The 18742-nt window shown below is 39.3% G+C and overlaps 1 protein-coding gene across 1 annotated transcript in view; it reads right to left on the reverse strand.

Moving 5' to 3' along the window:
- Positions 1-18742, reverse strand: part of LOC311627104 (uncharacterized protein) — a gene marked incomplete at its 3' end in the record, with an annotated part of 735059 nt that overhangs the window by 452569 nt on the left and 263748 nt on the right. Inside the window, exon 3 of the mRNA XM_084893348.1 lies at positions 12330-12379. Coding sequence (XP_084749474.1) covers positions 12330-12379 — 50 coding nt within the window. The remainder of the gene's footprint in view (positions 1-12329; positions 12380-18742) is intronic.

Here is an 18742-nt window from a genome sequence, read left to right on the forward strand (position 1 = left end):
GCTTAAATTACCTTTTACAGCAGCATAAATGGACCTGACAAGTATTTTGCTAAGTGAAATAAGCCAGTCAGAGAAAGACAAGTATCATACGATTTCACTTATATGTGGAATCTAAAAAAAAATAAACTAACAAAGTAGAAAGAGACTCACAGATACAGAGAACAGATGGACAACTATCAGAGAGGAGGGAGGTGGGGGGAGTTGGGTGAAATGGTGAAGAAATTAAGCAAAAAAAAAAAAAAAACTCATAGAGACAATAGTAGTGATTACCAGAGGAAAAGGGGGTAAGGGGATAGGGGGAGGAAGAAGAGGGTAAAGAGGGAATAAATGGTGATAGGAGACTTGACTTGGGGTGGTGAACCCACAGAATAATATACAAGTGGTGTATTATAAAATTATATACCCAAAACCTATATAATTTTATTAACCAATGTCACCCCAATAAATTCAATAAAAGTAAAAAAATTTAAAAAGCTAAAAGTAAAAATTCCCTGAGATAGGGACAATATCTTACACTAAATGCCCCACACTATAATAAGTGAAACAGTGTTCAATAAATACATCCGGGATGATGAAAAAAGTAAAGATGATAGCACATTATATTATATATGTTGACTAAGATCAAAGTAACTATATGGGTTTGTAAATGTATATTATTATCTGAAACAACTTGGTACTTTCAATTTAGTCTTTATCAAATCTATATACATAATAATAAACTGGTGTTCCTGCTTCCATCACAATTCAAAATTGTGATGCTCATGGGCAGGTGAACACAGTACTGGAGGGACTATGAATATTGGAAATCAATGCCTCTTAAGAAAACAATACAGCAATGTATAAATCCAGGTATTCTGCCAGCTGACCCAAGTTTCCCTAACACTTAACACTCAGACAAGAAAGGCCTGATTGAACAGTCCAGAGTGAGCTGTGAAGTCCATCTCTTGACACCAGTTGCAAAGGCATTTCTCTTTCCATGTTTTCAGATGGCCGCCTTCACTGAGAGAGAAGGGGGAGAGGGGTGTGAGAGAGCAGGAGAGTGAGAGGGGGGATGATAATAGAATGTCTTGCTTTGGCAAGGAAGGAAAATTCCTTCCTATTAATAATGAAGGTAGAAACTTCTCCTGATATAACAGGCATGGTTACATAACATTCCTGTAGCAGACAAACCATGCATGCCAATGCGAGTTTCATTCCTTCAGAACGCCACAAGTACTAGAAGTTAATTTATGGATTCGCCTGAAGTACAGATGCTCAATCTGAGCCCTCTGATTGCAATTTTAAAAGCAAGTTGGATCCCAGTGCTCTTGAAGATGGAGAGGCAACCAAGAGCCACCTTCCCTGATTGATCAACATTCCACTTGAGAGGAGATACCAGCCTACTGCCTATTGTGTCTAATGAGTAAATTTGCAAACCTTCCACTTTCCTGCTGTAAATGAGCTGTGTGCATTTATTTTCTGCAAACGAGGAAATCTGGTGAAAGATTTTCTAATTTAGCTTCATTTTTTAAACATTCTTATTTTTCATTCTTATTTTTTTGGTTAATCCTCACCCGAGGATATTTTTTCCCTTGCTATTTCAGAGAGAATGGAAAGGAGAGAAAGAGGGGAAGAGAGACAGGGGAGAGAAAAAGCATCACATTGATTGGTTGCCTTTCCCAGAGGCCCCCGACCTGGCCAAGGATCAAACCCAGGTATGTGCTCTTGACTAAGAATCAAACCTACCACCATTCAGTGCAAGGGCCAATGCTCTAACCACTGATCCATGCAGGCCAGGACCATTCTTTTTTTATATATACATTTTTAGACAAAGCAGGGAAAACAAGTTTATTTTTTAATTGAATTTATTGGGAGTGACACTGGTTGAAAAACAACTTTTAAAAACTGGCTAACAGAGGCCCCAGCCAGGTAGCTCAGATGATTAAAGCATCATTTTGATATGCCAAGGTTTCGGATTCAACCTCTGGTCAGGGCACATACAAGTATCAACAATGAATGCATAACAAAGTGGAACAAGTCTCTCTCTCTTTCTTTTTCTTTCTCTCTCTTAAAAATAAATACAATTTTAGAATTATTCTTAAAAATTGGCTAATGGAGTCTACTTTTATTTTTCTGTTTGGGGCAGGGGTTGAGGAGAATAGCACATGGGTTCTTTGTGAGTTTTTCTGGCCATAACAATTATTTAACAAAGGTCCTCCAATCTGCATTTTATGTCTTTATGTTATTGACATCTATATTCCCAAGAGCTGTCTGGCTGTTTGAGACTGGCTTTTATCTTTTCCGAGTATTTGGAGTCTAAAATGGACAATGACAGCAGTCCCAGCCTTGCCGAAGCTCATCAAACTGTCATTGGAAGTGATGACTGAGCTGGATTAAACCCAAGGACACGGCTACCGTAGGTATTAACCCATCAGATGTTGCAGTCCCTCGGCCGCTTTCATCATTAGGGTGGGATTAATAGGCGTGCTCTGCCTCAGCCTTGATGCCGAGGAAAGCACGCCAGGAGAATGCGGACGCTTCGCCGGGCCGAGCTCTAATCACACCAGGCAAAACATGACAGTCTGGAAATTAATTCAGGAGGATAAACTTGGAAAGGAGATTAAAATAGCCTGGGTGTTTATCAACAGATTGCACAATATTAGCCAACAGATTTTCTAAACTCCTAGCGAGCACCCCTGCGGTTGGTGTCCTCCGTGTTCTTTCTTTGAAAATAAACAATGAGGAGTTTACAGGAGCACCTACAAAGCAAGGCAGGTAAGTAGCTAACAGGGTTACAGGTAACATCTTACACGTTTCAGGGAGAACAAACACTCAGGTCAAGAGAGCATTGGCAGGTTCTCCAAGAGAATTTAAAACACTTTCTGCTCCAAGTCTGCACGTGTCCAAATAAATCATGATGCACTTGAGCTCTGCTGGGCTACCTCTTTTTGGTTTTTCCTCCTGGTGGTAAGAAAAGCACCTGCTGTTCTTAGGGCCAAATCAAAAATATGATATTAACTCCTTGCAAAGATGCAGCCACCAAAGCAATAGAAGAATGCAAATAAATCAATTCTGCAGGGTTCAGTCCATCTCTCTTTCCTGCCAGCCTGGTGATAGAGACAGATTCTTTCCCCCCAAACTCTGCCTTATCATTTTGAGGTATGAGAAATAGATTGTGTCACAGTAATGAAGCACAGGAAAAGGGAGCTTGTTATAAGCTGATTACAGTGTAGATTGAAGGACTGGTTCTCATTAGCTACTTTAGATTGGACAGCATCCTTGAGCTGTAGTAATTACTGAAAGTAATTTTTGAAACGGAAGGTGGGGCAGCTGGTATAAGGAGGGACTCAGACAGTTGCATGGGGATTGGAAAGAGGGGTGGGAGGGGTGACCCGCAGCCTGCCAGGTTGTCATTACCCCCAATACTGTGGCAGAATGAATGAAGCAGCTGCGCCTGGCTACTTTCTTGTTAGGCTCTCCAGCAATGAGGAGAGCGCACTTTGCATGGAGGAATGAATACAGCAAAAGCATTAAGAGGCCTGTTTAAAGTTCAAGTGGGCAGGGTGACTCCCCGGAGCTATGCCATCAACACAGAGAAGCTCGGTTTTCATCCCATAATAAATGTGATGAAGGCAGATTTCATTGCTGGTTATAGAAACAGACTTGAAAAGCAGACTCTAAATGATGGTCAAGGTAAAAGGACCTATTTTCTTGCTTCATTAACTGGATTTGCAAGCTTGACCATTTCCATGGCCCAAAGAGGATGAAATATGCAACCTCGCCAGACTTGGAGGTATTCTGAGCAAATCTCTGCATTCTTTGTTCCAAATGCAAGCTTTTGATCCAGCGTTTTCTTCAGGGTTAGATAAAGGTTTCAGGGGAGAAAATGTGCTATTTGTTTTGTGACTTGGGGAGACTGGAAGTTTGGAGGCCTGGTCTAGCTCTAAACTTGCCATTACCTAGCCCTCTGGCGACCTCCAATAAATCATTTAACCTCTGGGAAATAAAAGAACCAAATTCAATATTTTCTAAAGTCCTTTATACTTATTGACTTCTCTGATTCCAATTATTGTCTCTTTGAACTGATTTATTGAGAATGAGATTAAAAGTACAAAATAGAAGTCTTCACTCTAAATCAATGAATAAATTCTGCACAAGATTAATATGAGAATTCCTTACTCTTAAACACATGAGATCTGGTTCACACACTGATGGGAAACTAAGGACCATTTACCAAGATCCTAATATGTGGAAAACTTCTTATGCATTGGTCCTCCAATAACCCTGTTGCAGATAGATACACACCATGTCATATGACTACGGTGACACAGCTCAGAATCAGGAGAGACATGACACAACGCGTGAGACCGCTCACTTGCATGAGCAAAATGATCATGTAATAATGGACTGAGTCAAATGGAAATCATAGGACAACCTCCTTTGTACTGTGACCTAAGCAGCACCCAAAGGCTTCACTTACTCCAAATACCCCCAAAAACTAGCAGAATGGTGCATTCCCTCCTCTAAGGTCCTTCCTTTGGGTTAACAAATGCACCATCTCCAGAAAGCCCTGATTAAAATACAAATGCATTACCTGGGAGGAATAAACTCATTAAGCCATTAGTGAAAATTAACAGGCTTTATAAAATTAACAGCCTGAATTTATCTGATTAGCCAGCTGTCATTCAGGAGAAACCAGATTCTAAGGGGAGAACATGAAGTTGAAGTTCTCTGAACATGAAGAGAAGGTCTGGATCTGCAGACACTGCTGCCAGGGGCAAGGCCAAGTGCATGCCCCACTTAGGGCACCTGGGCAGCGATCTCAGGGACACAGCAACTTCAGACTGACCTGCAGAGGTAGCGGGGTACCCGTGGGAAATAAAAGATGAGAACAAATAGAGAAAGGGATTTGGGGGGAAGGGGAGCACAGGAACTTGATAGTGGGGAGCACTGAGATACATTTTACCATTTGACTGTTTTGCTAAAGATGGCAAGTAGCTGTAAAGATTCGACTTTTACATATAGCATTATTGTTTTTAAAAATGTTTTATTCCAAAGACATTCAATTTGAAGTAACTTAAAACCATCCTGTATTCACACTTTTGAAATAGAAGAAGCCTGCTTTTATCTATATTCTGTACTGGGCTTTTATGTAACAAACTAGAGCCCCGGTGCACAAATCCAAGTACAGGTGGGATCCCTCAGGGTAGCTTGTGGGGATCAGGCTGAAACCAGCAGTACAAAGCTGCCTGCTGCTCCTGCCTGCTCCTCCCACTAATCCCAGTCACACTGCACCTGCTTAGGACTCCAGTCAGTTCCAATTCAATCTGGAGAGGCTTGCACTGCAACAGCGGCACTCACCAGCCATAAGCCCTGCACCTGGCACCCATCCCGAAGTGGGTGGGGTGGGGGGTAGAGTGCTGGGACATGATTGGCTCTCCGGGTGGGCAGTGAGATGCCCTTGCAGGCCCAGGATCCAAATCTGTCCTGCTGACATTCGTACCAGTTGTGGGGAGCCACCTGGCAGTCACTTTTATATTGTTTCTTCCTTGTGGAGCACATCTAGGAGGAGAAGTGGCTACAGTGCCCGAGGCCAACTTCCAGAAGGCTGGTGGCACTGTCTAGATCATGCTGACAATGTTAGTCCATGAGTGCCTAGCCCACTGTTCTACAGAGATTGGACATACAGGACTAGTGAGCGGGGAGTGGCTGCGCCAAGCTGGTGGGCTGCTGGGATGGGCTAGTCAGCTAAGCAGTGCTCCCACTGTGGGAAAACACTGACCACCATCAGATAGCCCTTGAATTAAGCATCTGCTCTCTCGTGGTCAGTGCACATCATAGTGACTGGTCATTCAGTCATTCAGTCATTTGGTTGCTTAGGCTTTTAAATATATATATGTAAACTGTGTGAAGAAAGGATTGATGGCCCAGCTGGTGTGTCTTAGTGTTTGAGTGCTGACCTATGAACCAAGAGATTACAGTTCAATTCACAGTTAAGGCATATGCCAGGGTTGTGGGCTCGATCCCCAGGATGGAACATGCAAGGAGGCAGCTGATCAATGATTTTCTTTCATCATCGATGTTTCTATCTCTCATTGGATGGAGAAAAGGGGGGAAAGGAACATGAAATCTGGAAACCAATATTCTAATCTAACAGCTGGCAAACTTTTTCAGTAAAGAACCAGATAGTAAATATTTTAGAATATACAGTCCATTGGTCTCTGTGGACAAATGGATGAGTGTGTATTTTAATAAAACTTTATTTACAAACCAGAGAGTGTTTGACCAGTGACTCTAGGCCAAATTTCCTACGGCCTTATAGCTGTAAAAGAAGAGGTCCTAAATAGTTCGGTTATTTCCCAAAGCTATTCAGGCCTTCTTCTCCAACCTCAGTGGGTTTTCTACAGACTCTCAATTTAAACCTACTTTGAGTTAAAAGCATTAGTTATACATTAAAGAAAGGTGCTCAGAGACACTTGAAAATCCAGGTCAGAGTTCAAGCTTTCATTCCAATATAAGTCTATTTGGAGTTAACTTCGGGGTCATGAATCATATAGGCACAAGAAAGGTTGTAAATGCAGAAGTAGTCACTAAGAAAGAGCACATTGGAGAGTCTACACTGAGAGATATTTGAGGAATGCTTAGTTTATGATGCCATAGGGGAAAGGAAAGCTGGGGCACAGAATCTCACACACGTGTACAGAGATGCATTATGTATATTACCTCACGTAGTTCAACACTTAGAATAGAGTTAGCACCACTTAACAGAAATGAAGAAACTGAAGCTCAGAACTTTAAGAAAGTGCTCTAATTTGCATGTTAGAAAGTGGCAGAGCCAGGATTTGAACTAGGTAAATTTCATTTTTTGGTTGTGTTGTTCATGTATGAAACACGGTAGAAAAATCCATAAACAATTTTACTTGAAGCTGATGGCATTTCTCTTCCTATTTTGTTAAATTAACCACCCTGGTATTAAGAAGGAAGATCACATTTGAAAATTTATATTATCATCATCTCAAAATTATATAATTAGCTCTCACTTTAAACCAAACCTCATCAAGCTTTTAACTCCATTCTCTCTCTCTTTCACACCCACACAGGCACATACACATGCACACACCCAAACTGTATTTTTCTCTCTGTATCTCTGTTTTTCCATTCTCTCCTTCTTCTCTTGCATATGGTGTCCTACTGAAGAATTCTCACCTAGACTAATGCAGCAGGTTTCTGACTAGTCTCCCAGCCTTGCTCAACTCTTTGCTTGCTCTGCAGCCAGAATGACCTTGTTTAAATGCTTCACTGGTTTCCTTTTGCCTTGAGCATAACTTCAGTGCAGCCTTCTGACCCTACCTGCTCTGCCTCCTTACATCCTTGGCCTCCCTCTCCTAAACTGCCCTTTCTCTTTGCCCTCAGGTGACAAGGGGCTGTCAGTGACCCAAGGGAGGAGGCTTACTCCATGAGGCCATGAAAGGTGCTATCCCTTTAAGTAAAGCTCTTCTCATCGATAGGCTTGCCTTAAATGCTAGTCCACTCTTCACATCTCAGAACAAAAGGCATGTCCTAAGGGGGCTGTGCTCCCTAAACCAACAGGCTAGGTCACTCCTTAGGGTGGTCTATCACATAGCAACCGATAGCATTTCCAGGATATAAAATCACATATGCATTACCATGATTATTTATTTTTGAGCCCCCCAAGAGACTGAATGTTCCAGAAAGGCAAAGCTCATGTTTGTTTTCCCTAATCCTGTATTCGATACAGAGAGCCTGACGCAAAGGAGGCAAACAAAAAACATTTGTTAATTAAACACATAAAACTCCATTTCAACATACAGGCTTACCACCACTGTTAAAACTCTCAGTGCTAATTATAAAAAATGCATTTTTAAATGTGTCTTCCCTTCTTAATACCAGGATGGTTTAATATATAGAAATAAATAAAAATACAATGATAAGTTTCAGGTGAAATTGCCTTATAGGTTTCATTGCCTTTTAGGTTTCTCTTGCATTTTTCATACAATAACAACAAAACCAGAAAGATGAAATTCAGCTGCTTGACATATTCCCAAGCTACCAGAAAGAAATATATTGCCCCAGAGAGTTAACCTTTTTTTATCTCCCCCCACACACCTCCTTTCATAGTCCCTGGATGTTTCCTGGGAGGATTCAAACTGCTTTGCACAAAATTTTTTTCATGGTGGATAAGACTGTACAAAGCCAAAGTCTGCGATGGGTCAGAGAAACCCAAAGGAGAACTTTATCCATTAACAGCCCATAGAGCCAAGAGCTCCCTCCCTCCTTTGGTCCTATGGAAGGCAGCCCTTGGAGCTCTGTCTTAAATATATATGCCCTTTAAACTTTCAGCAGAGATCCCTGGATGGGATTATTGTTCAGCATTGCCCAACCATACAGCTTAGCTTGATACGTTTACATATCATGTCTTAATAAGATTCATTTTAGTAACGGCCTTTTCTAAACACCTATACCTAAAATTAAAAATACTAAAGAGAAGGCATACTCAAGTCATTTCCCAATAAGCAGATGGCAGATGGGCCTCATCGTACCCAGCTCTGGACTGCATGAAGCAACAGATTGTGCATCTTTTCACAAATCCTCAAATTAGAAATTTTATAGCATCATGAATTGCAAGATGAAGTCTGTTTTCCTGAGAAGGAGACCTGATGCTAATCTCAGAGCCTTCATCTCCTCCATAGAGCACTTTGCAAATAAAATTGCTTCACAATCTATTTAATTAGCTATTGCTCACAACCATTCTAGCAATTCACATGACAGTTATTTGTATTTTATGGTTGCATTAACTTGCTCAAAACATGCCCTGAACAATTTCTTGGTGTCTGATTTCACACTAGTTCAACAACGGGGATGGAGAAAGTGAGCAACTGGAAGGCCCGAATGGAGCAATGTACCCCACTTCCTCTTAGTACTGCATGACCATGAAACAGTTTTAGTAATGGGACCCTCAACAGGATGCACAGGACCTAGGCTTGGACTGCCTGCTAATTCCATCAATGAACACACATGACATAGCAGTCTGAGGGCACCTGTCCAGGTGCCTCTTTTCTGGCAAGGAAGGAGACACAGCAGAGAACAGAAAACTGAACTGAACTGCTGAAATGTTGGAAACTGCCGAGAACCAATTCCAGCATGTAATAATTACAAGTTTCACCAAAAGGTTGGTGAAGCTTGGGTGGCTCAACAAGGGTGAGCCACATATGTAGTTTACCTGTTGAAAATGGCTAAACAGCACTTACCCCAAACCTGAATAGAATAATTATTTGCTGCCAGACAGCTCAGGCATTTTATTGCTTCCTATTGGCCAAACACCTGAACAACTCTGTACCCTTTGAAGCCCTACCCTTTGAATTGTATTATCTCCAACTTGTCTTAGGACAAATTGTGTTAAATAAATAGCATGGGGGCCTAAGACAAGAAGAGTCTTCAGCTCCTTCAGCTGAAGATCTTTCTGACCCTCAATACCTTTCAAAATTATCTTTTGTCTCTGGACTCTTTAATGATCTACACACAGCCCCTTTCTCCAGAATGCTGAACCCTTTGTAAGACTGGGACACATATCGGAGTTTCAGGGAGTGGCTGCTCTCAGTGTGTGACTCAGACATCCTTCTGCAAGCTTCTCAAGTTGAGAGACAACTGCAGGACCTAGAATACTTGCTAATACATAAAATGTGGCTTTTCTATTGGCTGGAATGGTCTTCAGAAGTTAAAAGCAATAAATTAAGTTAACATGAATAAACATGGGAAATTAAAAAAAAATTGTTGAGTAAAAACACAACTTCTAGAACAACATACATACCATTTATGTAAAAAAAATCATACACACACACACACACACACACACACACACACACACACGAAAACCATTTTATTTTTCAAGTATGCAAGTGAATATACATGTGCAAATCATGAAAAAGTGTTTTGTGCATATAAGCTTGAATTCTTTCAAGAAACATTTAGGGCTATTCTAAGGGGGGAAATGAATAAATAGCTTAGGAAATCTATTTTTTTTAACTTGTAGTTTAGAAATAAGTCAACTGGTTAAATGTTAGCTTTTGTTTTGCATGTATATATCCAAATATATATAAGCATATATAAAGATTTATATATACATATGTGTTATATGTAGTATTTTATATACTATATATAATCTTTTTATGAGCTAAAGGATAAATAAAGAATTCATCAGAGTTATTGTACCAGAGGGAAGAATTAGAGCTGATTATAAAAAAAAATCCATATAGTCAATGATCAATAAAATTATAACAAGAAACAAATAATGAAATGGCATAAAGTATATATATCACATAGCATGTACTGAGTCCTTATTACAAGCCAAGCACTCTTATAAATGTTTTGCATGTTTTAATTAATTTTATCATTACACAACCCCATGAGGTAGTCATGATGATTATATCCATTTTGTAGAAGAGGTCATCAACGCCCAGGGGTTACATTTTCTGCCCAAGTGCAGGCAAATTGGAAGTGGAAGAGCCAGAGTTCAGACCCAGGCAGACTGTTTACCCACTGTCACCTTCATGGCCCTTACATTCTGATCTGACCTTGCTACCTCTCGGGAGAGGCACTGTCCCATCATCTGAGTGCAAAGGTGCATCATGGGACTTAATTCTACTTCCAGTGGGAGATCTGGATCTGATCACAGTAAACTGTTCTCATCCTATTCCACTGTCACCTAGGAAGTTAGAATCAGAGCAAAGCACTGCCGACAAGGCTTAGAAAAGCCAACCTCCTAACATTCAGGGAAACTAGCTTCTAAAATATCTGACCCAGGTTCATAAATTATTGAATGCTTTCAAGACAAAAAATTAAATTAGTAATTTCTTTTTCCATTCAATGCATTTCAAAACCAACTCTAAAGCTATTGACTTGGCTTATATATGTGTTTTCTTCTCAAGGGAAGGATTGAAACTGTAAGAAGCAGCGGCATAAATTTAATTCTAACTCAAAATGCAGTTGTCTGACTCAAAGATGTAGACAAAATAGGATTTCTCCTCTCTTCCTTTTTTAAGGTAGAGAGGTTTTAGATCAAAGATCAAGAAGCTTCATAGCTAACATGCATTTATTCCTGGCCCGCCCGAAACTTAAAAAAAAAAAATCTGACATAAATCAATTTAAAAAACAACAATAGCAATCAAATCCAAAAAGACAAAGAGAATAGTACAGATGACAACAGTGAATGAGAGGCTGCAGTAAAAGTTTGGAAGAACAAAAGCAGGTATGGCAGAGGTAAATATTGCTTGGGAAAGAGAACACTGAAGAAAAGCAGACCCATTCAGCCTGCTCAAGAGGTGGGGTTTCAGCCAGGGGGTCACAACACAGAGAACAGGTGAAGATCTACAGTTGAGTTTGGACATTAGGGATGCTCTTTTGTTCTACAAAGCCAGGTCCCCATCAGAACCGAGCAATCTAATTATTGCAGGAAAAAACTGGGGATTCAGGTGCACCAAGCACAAGGAGGTGGGAGGGAGTGAAGGGTAGGATACTGGCCAAACAGAAGACAAAAATGAAATTCTGTGCTTATGGTGTGAAGCCAGCCAGTGTTCCTAGGGCAGCATTTTTCTCTGTAGAAATGGAAGTACCCCTGGACAAACATCTCCAAGAACTGGAAAGTGTGGATTAGGGGCTGTATCTTTATGCCTGGTGACCCTGCAGAGGTGGACAAGCTTCATGCAGGCACAGAGAGTTCTCCATGCCCATTTAACCTCATACTTCAAAATGAACAGAAAACCAGAGATCACCTGACACTGTGACAAGCCTCTGACCTGACATACAGAGACTACATCAAATAGACCTATATATACAACAAAGCACAGGGCACTTCTCAAAGAAGCCAAAATGGTTAGGGAAGCTGAGGAAAATTGCCAAAATAAATGAATATCCCCAGAGATAAACATAAACAAATTGCTAAGAAAAGAGGCTAATCAGAAAAGAAGTAACAGTTCTTAAAGGTTAAAAATGGCCAGAGGAAAATGGTTGATAAAAGAGTTAAAAGTTAAGAATTATTCCAAAAATTAGAGCAAAAGATAGAACATAAAATAAAAATGATAAGATTATATCAACTCAAGAAATCCAATAATAGGTGTTCCAGAGAAAGAAAGAAAAAAGAAAAAAAGAACAAATTCTGAGAAAGCAATTTTCAAAGAAGTAATTCAATACTTCCCAGAACTTAATGACATGAGTTTTCAAATAGTGGAGACACAGCACAATGTCTAAAATGCCTGGCACCAAGGACCATCTCATGAAATTTTAGAAAACAAGGAACAGGACATTAAAGAAGAAGGAAAAAACAGATTAAATACCAAATAGTAATGATGAAAATGACTTCTGAGGCAACACTGGAATCTGGGATCTGAAAGGAAGTGGAAAAATATATTTGAAATTCACAGAAATGTACTTTTTTAATGTAAATTTCTACAGCAAGTTTTCTCCTCTATAAAGTGAAGATGATAAAGTGAGTTAACATTTATAACCTACCTAGAATAGAACCTGAGAACTAAACATGTTCATTGTATTTGTTTAGTACATTAAAAAAATGGGGTACCCTGCAAGTGAAATCTCTAATGGAAGATAAAAGAGAGATGTTTAAATATGTACGTATTCTAAGCCTATTTTGATGGGCACGTGATAGATGTTGAAGGATCTGAAGGTCTTTACACAGCACAGACTGCCCCTAAATCCCACACTCTCCTGCCTCCTTGAGATTCCCTCTCAGATGTCCAACTCCAATGTGACCATGTATCACCAAACAGGGGTACCTTTGGAGTGAAACGAAGCTGTTGATAATTATGTCATGATGACTATCCAATAACAATGTCTATCCAAGGCAACCAACATGTGTGAACTGAACTTTGGCTCTTCTCTCTTAAATTTGCTTTTTCTAAAATCTCACCCCATTTTGTTAGTGGAAATCCCATTGTTCCAGTTATCTAAAGCACAAATGCCATCTCTGACTCCCCTCTCTCTAAAGCACACTATGTCAGCTAATCTTACCAACTCTACCTTCAAAATATGCCCCAAGTTTCACCATTTCATACCCTGGAGGCTATATTTCTACAGTAGCATCTTACCATTTTCTACCAGCCCAGCCCATTTCCATTTGTTCTCATTCCAGCAGCCAGTGGCTTCTCAGAAATCTAAGCCTGACCTCATATCTTGTTATTTCATTGTTCATTAACCTCCAAAGGCTCCCATCTCTCAGTGTGAGAACTGATGCCTTGATGGGCACAAGGCCTGTGGGAACTCTAATCAGAGTTCACTGGAAGATCAAGGCCAATTTCCCATATGCATGCATTAAGACAAGGATGTAATCTGTTTATGTTAATGTAGCACAAGCATCGCAAAATGGCACAAGGCCTCTTTTGTTTGAGCATGTATATAAGTTGCCACTGACCAGCCAATTGGGCTGGGCTGCTTTGTGCAGCTGCTTCGGTGGGGCTACTTTGAAGAACTATTTTGTCTGATGGCTCCTGTAGTAGCAATGGCTACTCGGTCTATAATAAGGTCTCTCCTGTATGTGCCTAAGGCATCTTATGTCTTCTTCACCTAATACTCAGTGTCCACGAAGGTCCAGTTCTTGGTAGGAGACCTGTGCTCCAACAGTTGGCATAGTTGAGCAGGCTCAAGCACCTGTGTTCACACACAGCTCTACACCATTTGTCCTCATGCACAACCCTGTCCTCTCCAGCCACATGGCACTCTGTTTCCTCTCTATGCTTGTTTCTATAGCATGTCATAGCTCACCTACCTAAGGGACTTTACATTTTGTGTTTTCTAGACTTGCAATTTCCACCCACAGTTATCTTTATGGGTCACTCCCTTGCCTACCACCAATTTTTGTGTGTGTATTTTAAAATTCAAGCAATACATTCTTATTTTGATCATTTTTGTATTGAAAATTTCATCCCTCATTTCAGTGCATCCTATCCCTCTGACCTGCTTTTTCACCTCAGTATTATCACATCTTCTACAATTTAATATATATTTTGTTCATTGATTCTTCCCCCAACAAGATATCAGTTCTATTGGGGCAGTGAAATTTTAATATCTTGTTCTCTGCTGGGTACCTCTAACTAGAACTACACCTCATTAAATATTTATTGAATGAATAAAATAAGAATATAAACATGTTATTTAAAATATGAAGTTAATAGTAAGAGAACCCAGGTAGAAGAGCTGAAAGTGATTGCTATGGGGCAGAGGAGAAGACTGGGGTTGGGCAATGGATGGCTGTTTTTCTCATAAGCATTCTAGTATTAGCTAATTAAAAACTGATTATTAGTTTTCTTTTTAAAAGTAAATTAACCTCATGAATAAAGGTGGATAAATTCTTGGCAGCATAAACTTCTGGATCTGTGTCAACAATGTCAAGATGCTCTTCAATTTCTCCCACTTCTTTGAATGCCCTGAGGTGCACAGCCTCATGCCCTCACATCTGTAGAGGCAGCATAATATGTATCTTCTATGACTTGCCCATCACTGTAGTGTTTCCATCACCCATGAAGCTCTGAACCCATAGCTGCCCAGGGTATGTTGGTTTTCTGGGGCTGCCATAATGAAGTACCACAGTCACTGTGGCTTAAATAACATAAATTATTTTCTCCATAGTCCAAGACAAAAAATTTATCAGGGCTGCTTTCTCCTGAGGCCTTCCGTCTTGGCTTATAGATGACCATATTCTTCCTATGTCTTTACATGGTCTTCCCTCTGTGTTTGTGTCCTAACCTATTCTTAAAAACACACCAGCTGTATTGGATGATGGTCCAGCTATATAGGTCCATATTTTACCGCAATTATCTCTTTAAAGGCTCTATCTCCAAATACAGCCACAATCTGACATATTGAGGGATTAGAACTTGAACATATGAATTTTTGCCCCATTACACACAGCAACACATTGAATTCCTTTCAGGTTCCTTCTGAATAAACATGAAGAGGAGAAAGAGTGGGGCATCATGATTTTGTATGGATTTGTTTTCTACAAAAAACAAACAAACAAACAAACAAACAACAACAACAAAAACCTTAGCCCATCAGAACCCCTTAAAGAAACAGAGAAAGAATTTGTTGTATTATTCAGGAAATTCTCCCCCAGTGACTTGGAGAACTTATTTAGAAAACAAAGGAAATGTTATTGCTGCAGAAATTTCAGCAATATAAGAAAGTTAAATTGAATGTTCAAATGATCATCTCTCCTGGTGATCAGGCAATCACTGCACTGAAGAGGAGGTATATCTGAATTGATTGGAACTGTCTGGGTACAACCATTTCTTTTCCTTTTTTCTCTTTCTTTTTGCAAAGAACCACTGGCAAAACTAACAGTTTTTATTTGATTTTTCAAAATAAAATTTCACAGGGGCCTAGGCATTTAATTCACACACACACACACACACACACACACACACACACACACACACATTTTTAACTCTTAATTTCCCCTCTGACCATTCAGTTAGGTGTAGAGCTAGGGAAAACCAACGAAGAGACATCCCCTTGCAGAAAACATTGACAGGGATGGGGAATAATGAAAATCAAACATGGCCAAAAAAATGGCTTTTCAGTATATTGAAAGGGAGATTGAATCCACCAGGGACCAAGAAATCCCCTCATCAAAATCCAATCTTGATTTTTACCTACGAACTGATTAAAGTCCCACCTGTCACTCAGCTGCTTTATCTCCCAGGTTCAGTGGATGAGCAATTTTGCAGCGGTTTGTCAATATGGTGTCAGTCCACCGAGACCAGAATGTTGTTCATGATGGTAAGAATAAAAAAGAGAGCCACTTACCAATGCATTTTATATTGCTATTAGAAGATATTTAAGTCATATGTTAAAAGCCAACAATTGTGAAGAAATTGCAGATTACAACAGCAATGCAGAGTTAATTATGACATCTTAGCACTGATGCTGAACAAAACAATCTTATTTTCATATACCTTAAACAAGGTAAAGCTTGATTTGAAAACCGAAGTAACTTAAAGAGTCCAGAGACAAAATATTAATACATCTTTGTATGTTAAAGTATCATGAGAGCGAAACCAACTTGGAAAGATTCTGTGTGAGCATAGAAATCACTCTGGAAAAAACACACAATAATTTTATGTTTTTCATTAGTATTGTACCTTTGAAAATGTTCTTTCATATCTCACTTATGTTTTATCATAATATTTATCTTTTGTTTGTTCTGCTGATACTGATGATCTTGTTTTATGAACACAATGAGAAAAGCTAGAAAAAGCCAAATACCTTTTCATATTAAAGACATTAAATATGTAAAACCACTGAAAGAAAATAGACAGTCCCCCAAAAGAAATGTTGATTAGAGTGTTGGATTCATAAAACACTGAGGAATATAATAATTGCCTGGTTACCCTGTGTTGATAAGATATAATCATCATTTTCTCTTTTTTCTCTGTGCCTCCAGGAGAGCATTTATAAATGGCTACACCATTTTTTTAAAGTTATTATAAAATGAGAAATATTTATAGAACATTCCATTAGGAAAGAAATTTATACCCATAACATTAACATTTGTTTTCTTTACATTGCAGAGGGCTCTCTCAAGCCCAGTCTTTTCCATCTTCCTAGGTTATGGTGCGTACTTCCCAGATGGACTTCTAGGTAATGCTTACTAATTCTATTTGTCAATTCAAGAGAGAGGAGTCATCCAAATATTATATCACTTGGCATTCACTAACTTAACTAAATAGCCAGTCTTGAATGTAGAAAAGCATATTCTATTTATATGAATTCTCCTCCCTGAGAATTTTATTTTAGAGGAAGGAATATAGATTACATTTAACTTGAAGACTAGGAAACTAATTCAATATTAATTGTGAACATTTCAGTGGCCACTACATGCCAAGTACATTCTAACTTGCACTCTAGATCCATTTTATAGATGAGAAATTGAGTGTAAGCACTAGGGATGTTTTGGCTAAACATAAGAGAAAGCTAAACTACTATGACTGACACAAATATATTTTATTTTCCTTCAGATAAAAAGCAATGAAAATGTAATATAGTCTAGAACTACCATAATGGTTCAATAATGTCATCAAGAACCTGTTATGTTTTCATCTCAGCATCATCATCTTGTTGGAATATTGCTTCAGGGTTGTTGACTGAATGGTGTTTGCAGGGTCTGGCATCATATTTTTTGTTTGTATCAGAAAAGGCTGTTCAGGAAAACAAACCTTCATGGGTGGTTTTAAACAGAGAAGAGATTTTACTTCAGGGAATTTAATGTTTATGGAATTGTTGGGAGGGTGTCTGGGGGAAGAGAGGTCTGCATAGGTCCTTGCTGATTCTGGGTTTGCAGCTAGCTTTGGGGTTAGGAAGCTCTCAGAACCACAGAAAACACTGACCATGATGCACTGCTCAGCCTCAGTGCAGGCAATTGTAAAAAACAAAACGAAACAAAACAAAACCTGATCTGAAACCATTGTAAAATTCTTCTTCTTTGCTAAAGTTCGTGTATCTGTTCACTGTTGTCAAACAACAAATAAAATGGCTTTTGTTTCTCATCTACTTTCCAAATTTCATGTGACTACTGACCCTAAACTGAAACCCTTGTGGCAGGAATTCTGAAAAAGGCAACTCCCAGGCTGCCAGAGCCTACAGTACAAGAAAGGTATGGAAGGAAGAAAATGGAATTGAGTTAACAATAGACAATTCAGCACAAGGTTCAAGGAACAATAAGGCAAGCAAGATCCAGCAATGACCTTCACCCCCTTTACCATGAAAACAAATGTGTTTGTTATACTATTTCATTGTCTAGAATTGGGTCCCCTTGTGCACTTGGTTGCAAGGGAACAGGGAGAACATGCATTTAGCTTTTCTTGCTGTTCTGTGGATGCAAGAGAGAATCTCACGAGCAAATTCAAAAGATAGATGGCAGATTGAGATGATACAGATATGATTTTTCAAAATAAACAAGAACTTTTACAAATATAAACAAACAAAAAGCAAAAAATAGGAATCAAGATAGAAAAATGGGTGAATATAAATGTCCAAATATAGCAGAGAATATCCAAAAAGGGCACAAAAGCATCCTCAATATTTCCCTGGCTGTGGTGCTCAGTGGGTAGAGCATCAGCCTGCACACTGGTGGGTACTGGGCTTGATTCCTGGTCAAGAGCATGTACCTGAGTTTGAGATTAGATCCCCAGGCCTGGTCAGGTCAGGGCGTGTGTGGGAGGCAACCAATAGATGCACCTCTTTAAGGTCAGTTTCTCTCTTTCTCTGCATCCCTCCATTCTACTGTCTCTAAAGATCAATAGAAAAAAAATCCTCAACTAGGAATTAACAAAAAAATATATAAAAAACCCTCAATATCATAAATAATCAGAGAGAACTGTACATTTAAACTAAGATAAATTATATTGTCGTGGGAGTATAGACTTGTGTAGCTATTCTAGGTGGCAACCTGATTGTACTTGGTTAAAGTAAGTAGAGATTTACACTCTGACTCAGAAACTTTGCTCCCAAGTGGCCATTTCCAAGAAATTATCAAGCATGTCAATGAACAGGTATGGACACAGTTATGACAGCTGTTAATGGTGGTGGAAACTGGAGGCAATGGATAGGTGAAATGTGGTGCATGGACACCATGGTGGATGAGAAAACAGAAGTAACATGGATGAAACCAACCAGCATAGTATAAAGTAGAAAATAAGTAAAATACTAAATGAGATCTCCAAGGCCTCTTGTAAAA

Source organism: Pipistrellus hanaki, assembly GCF_964339955.1.
Source record: "Pipistrellus hanaki genome assembly, chromosome: 8".
NCBI lineage: Eukaryota > Metazoa > Chordata > Mammalia > Chiroptera > Vespertilionidae > Pipistrellus > Pipistrellus hanaki.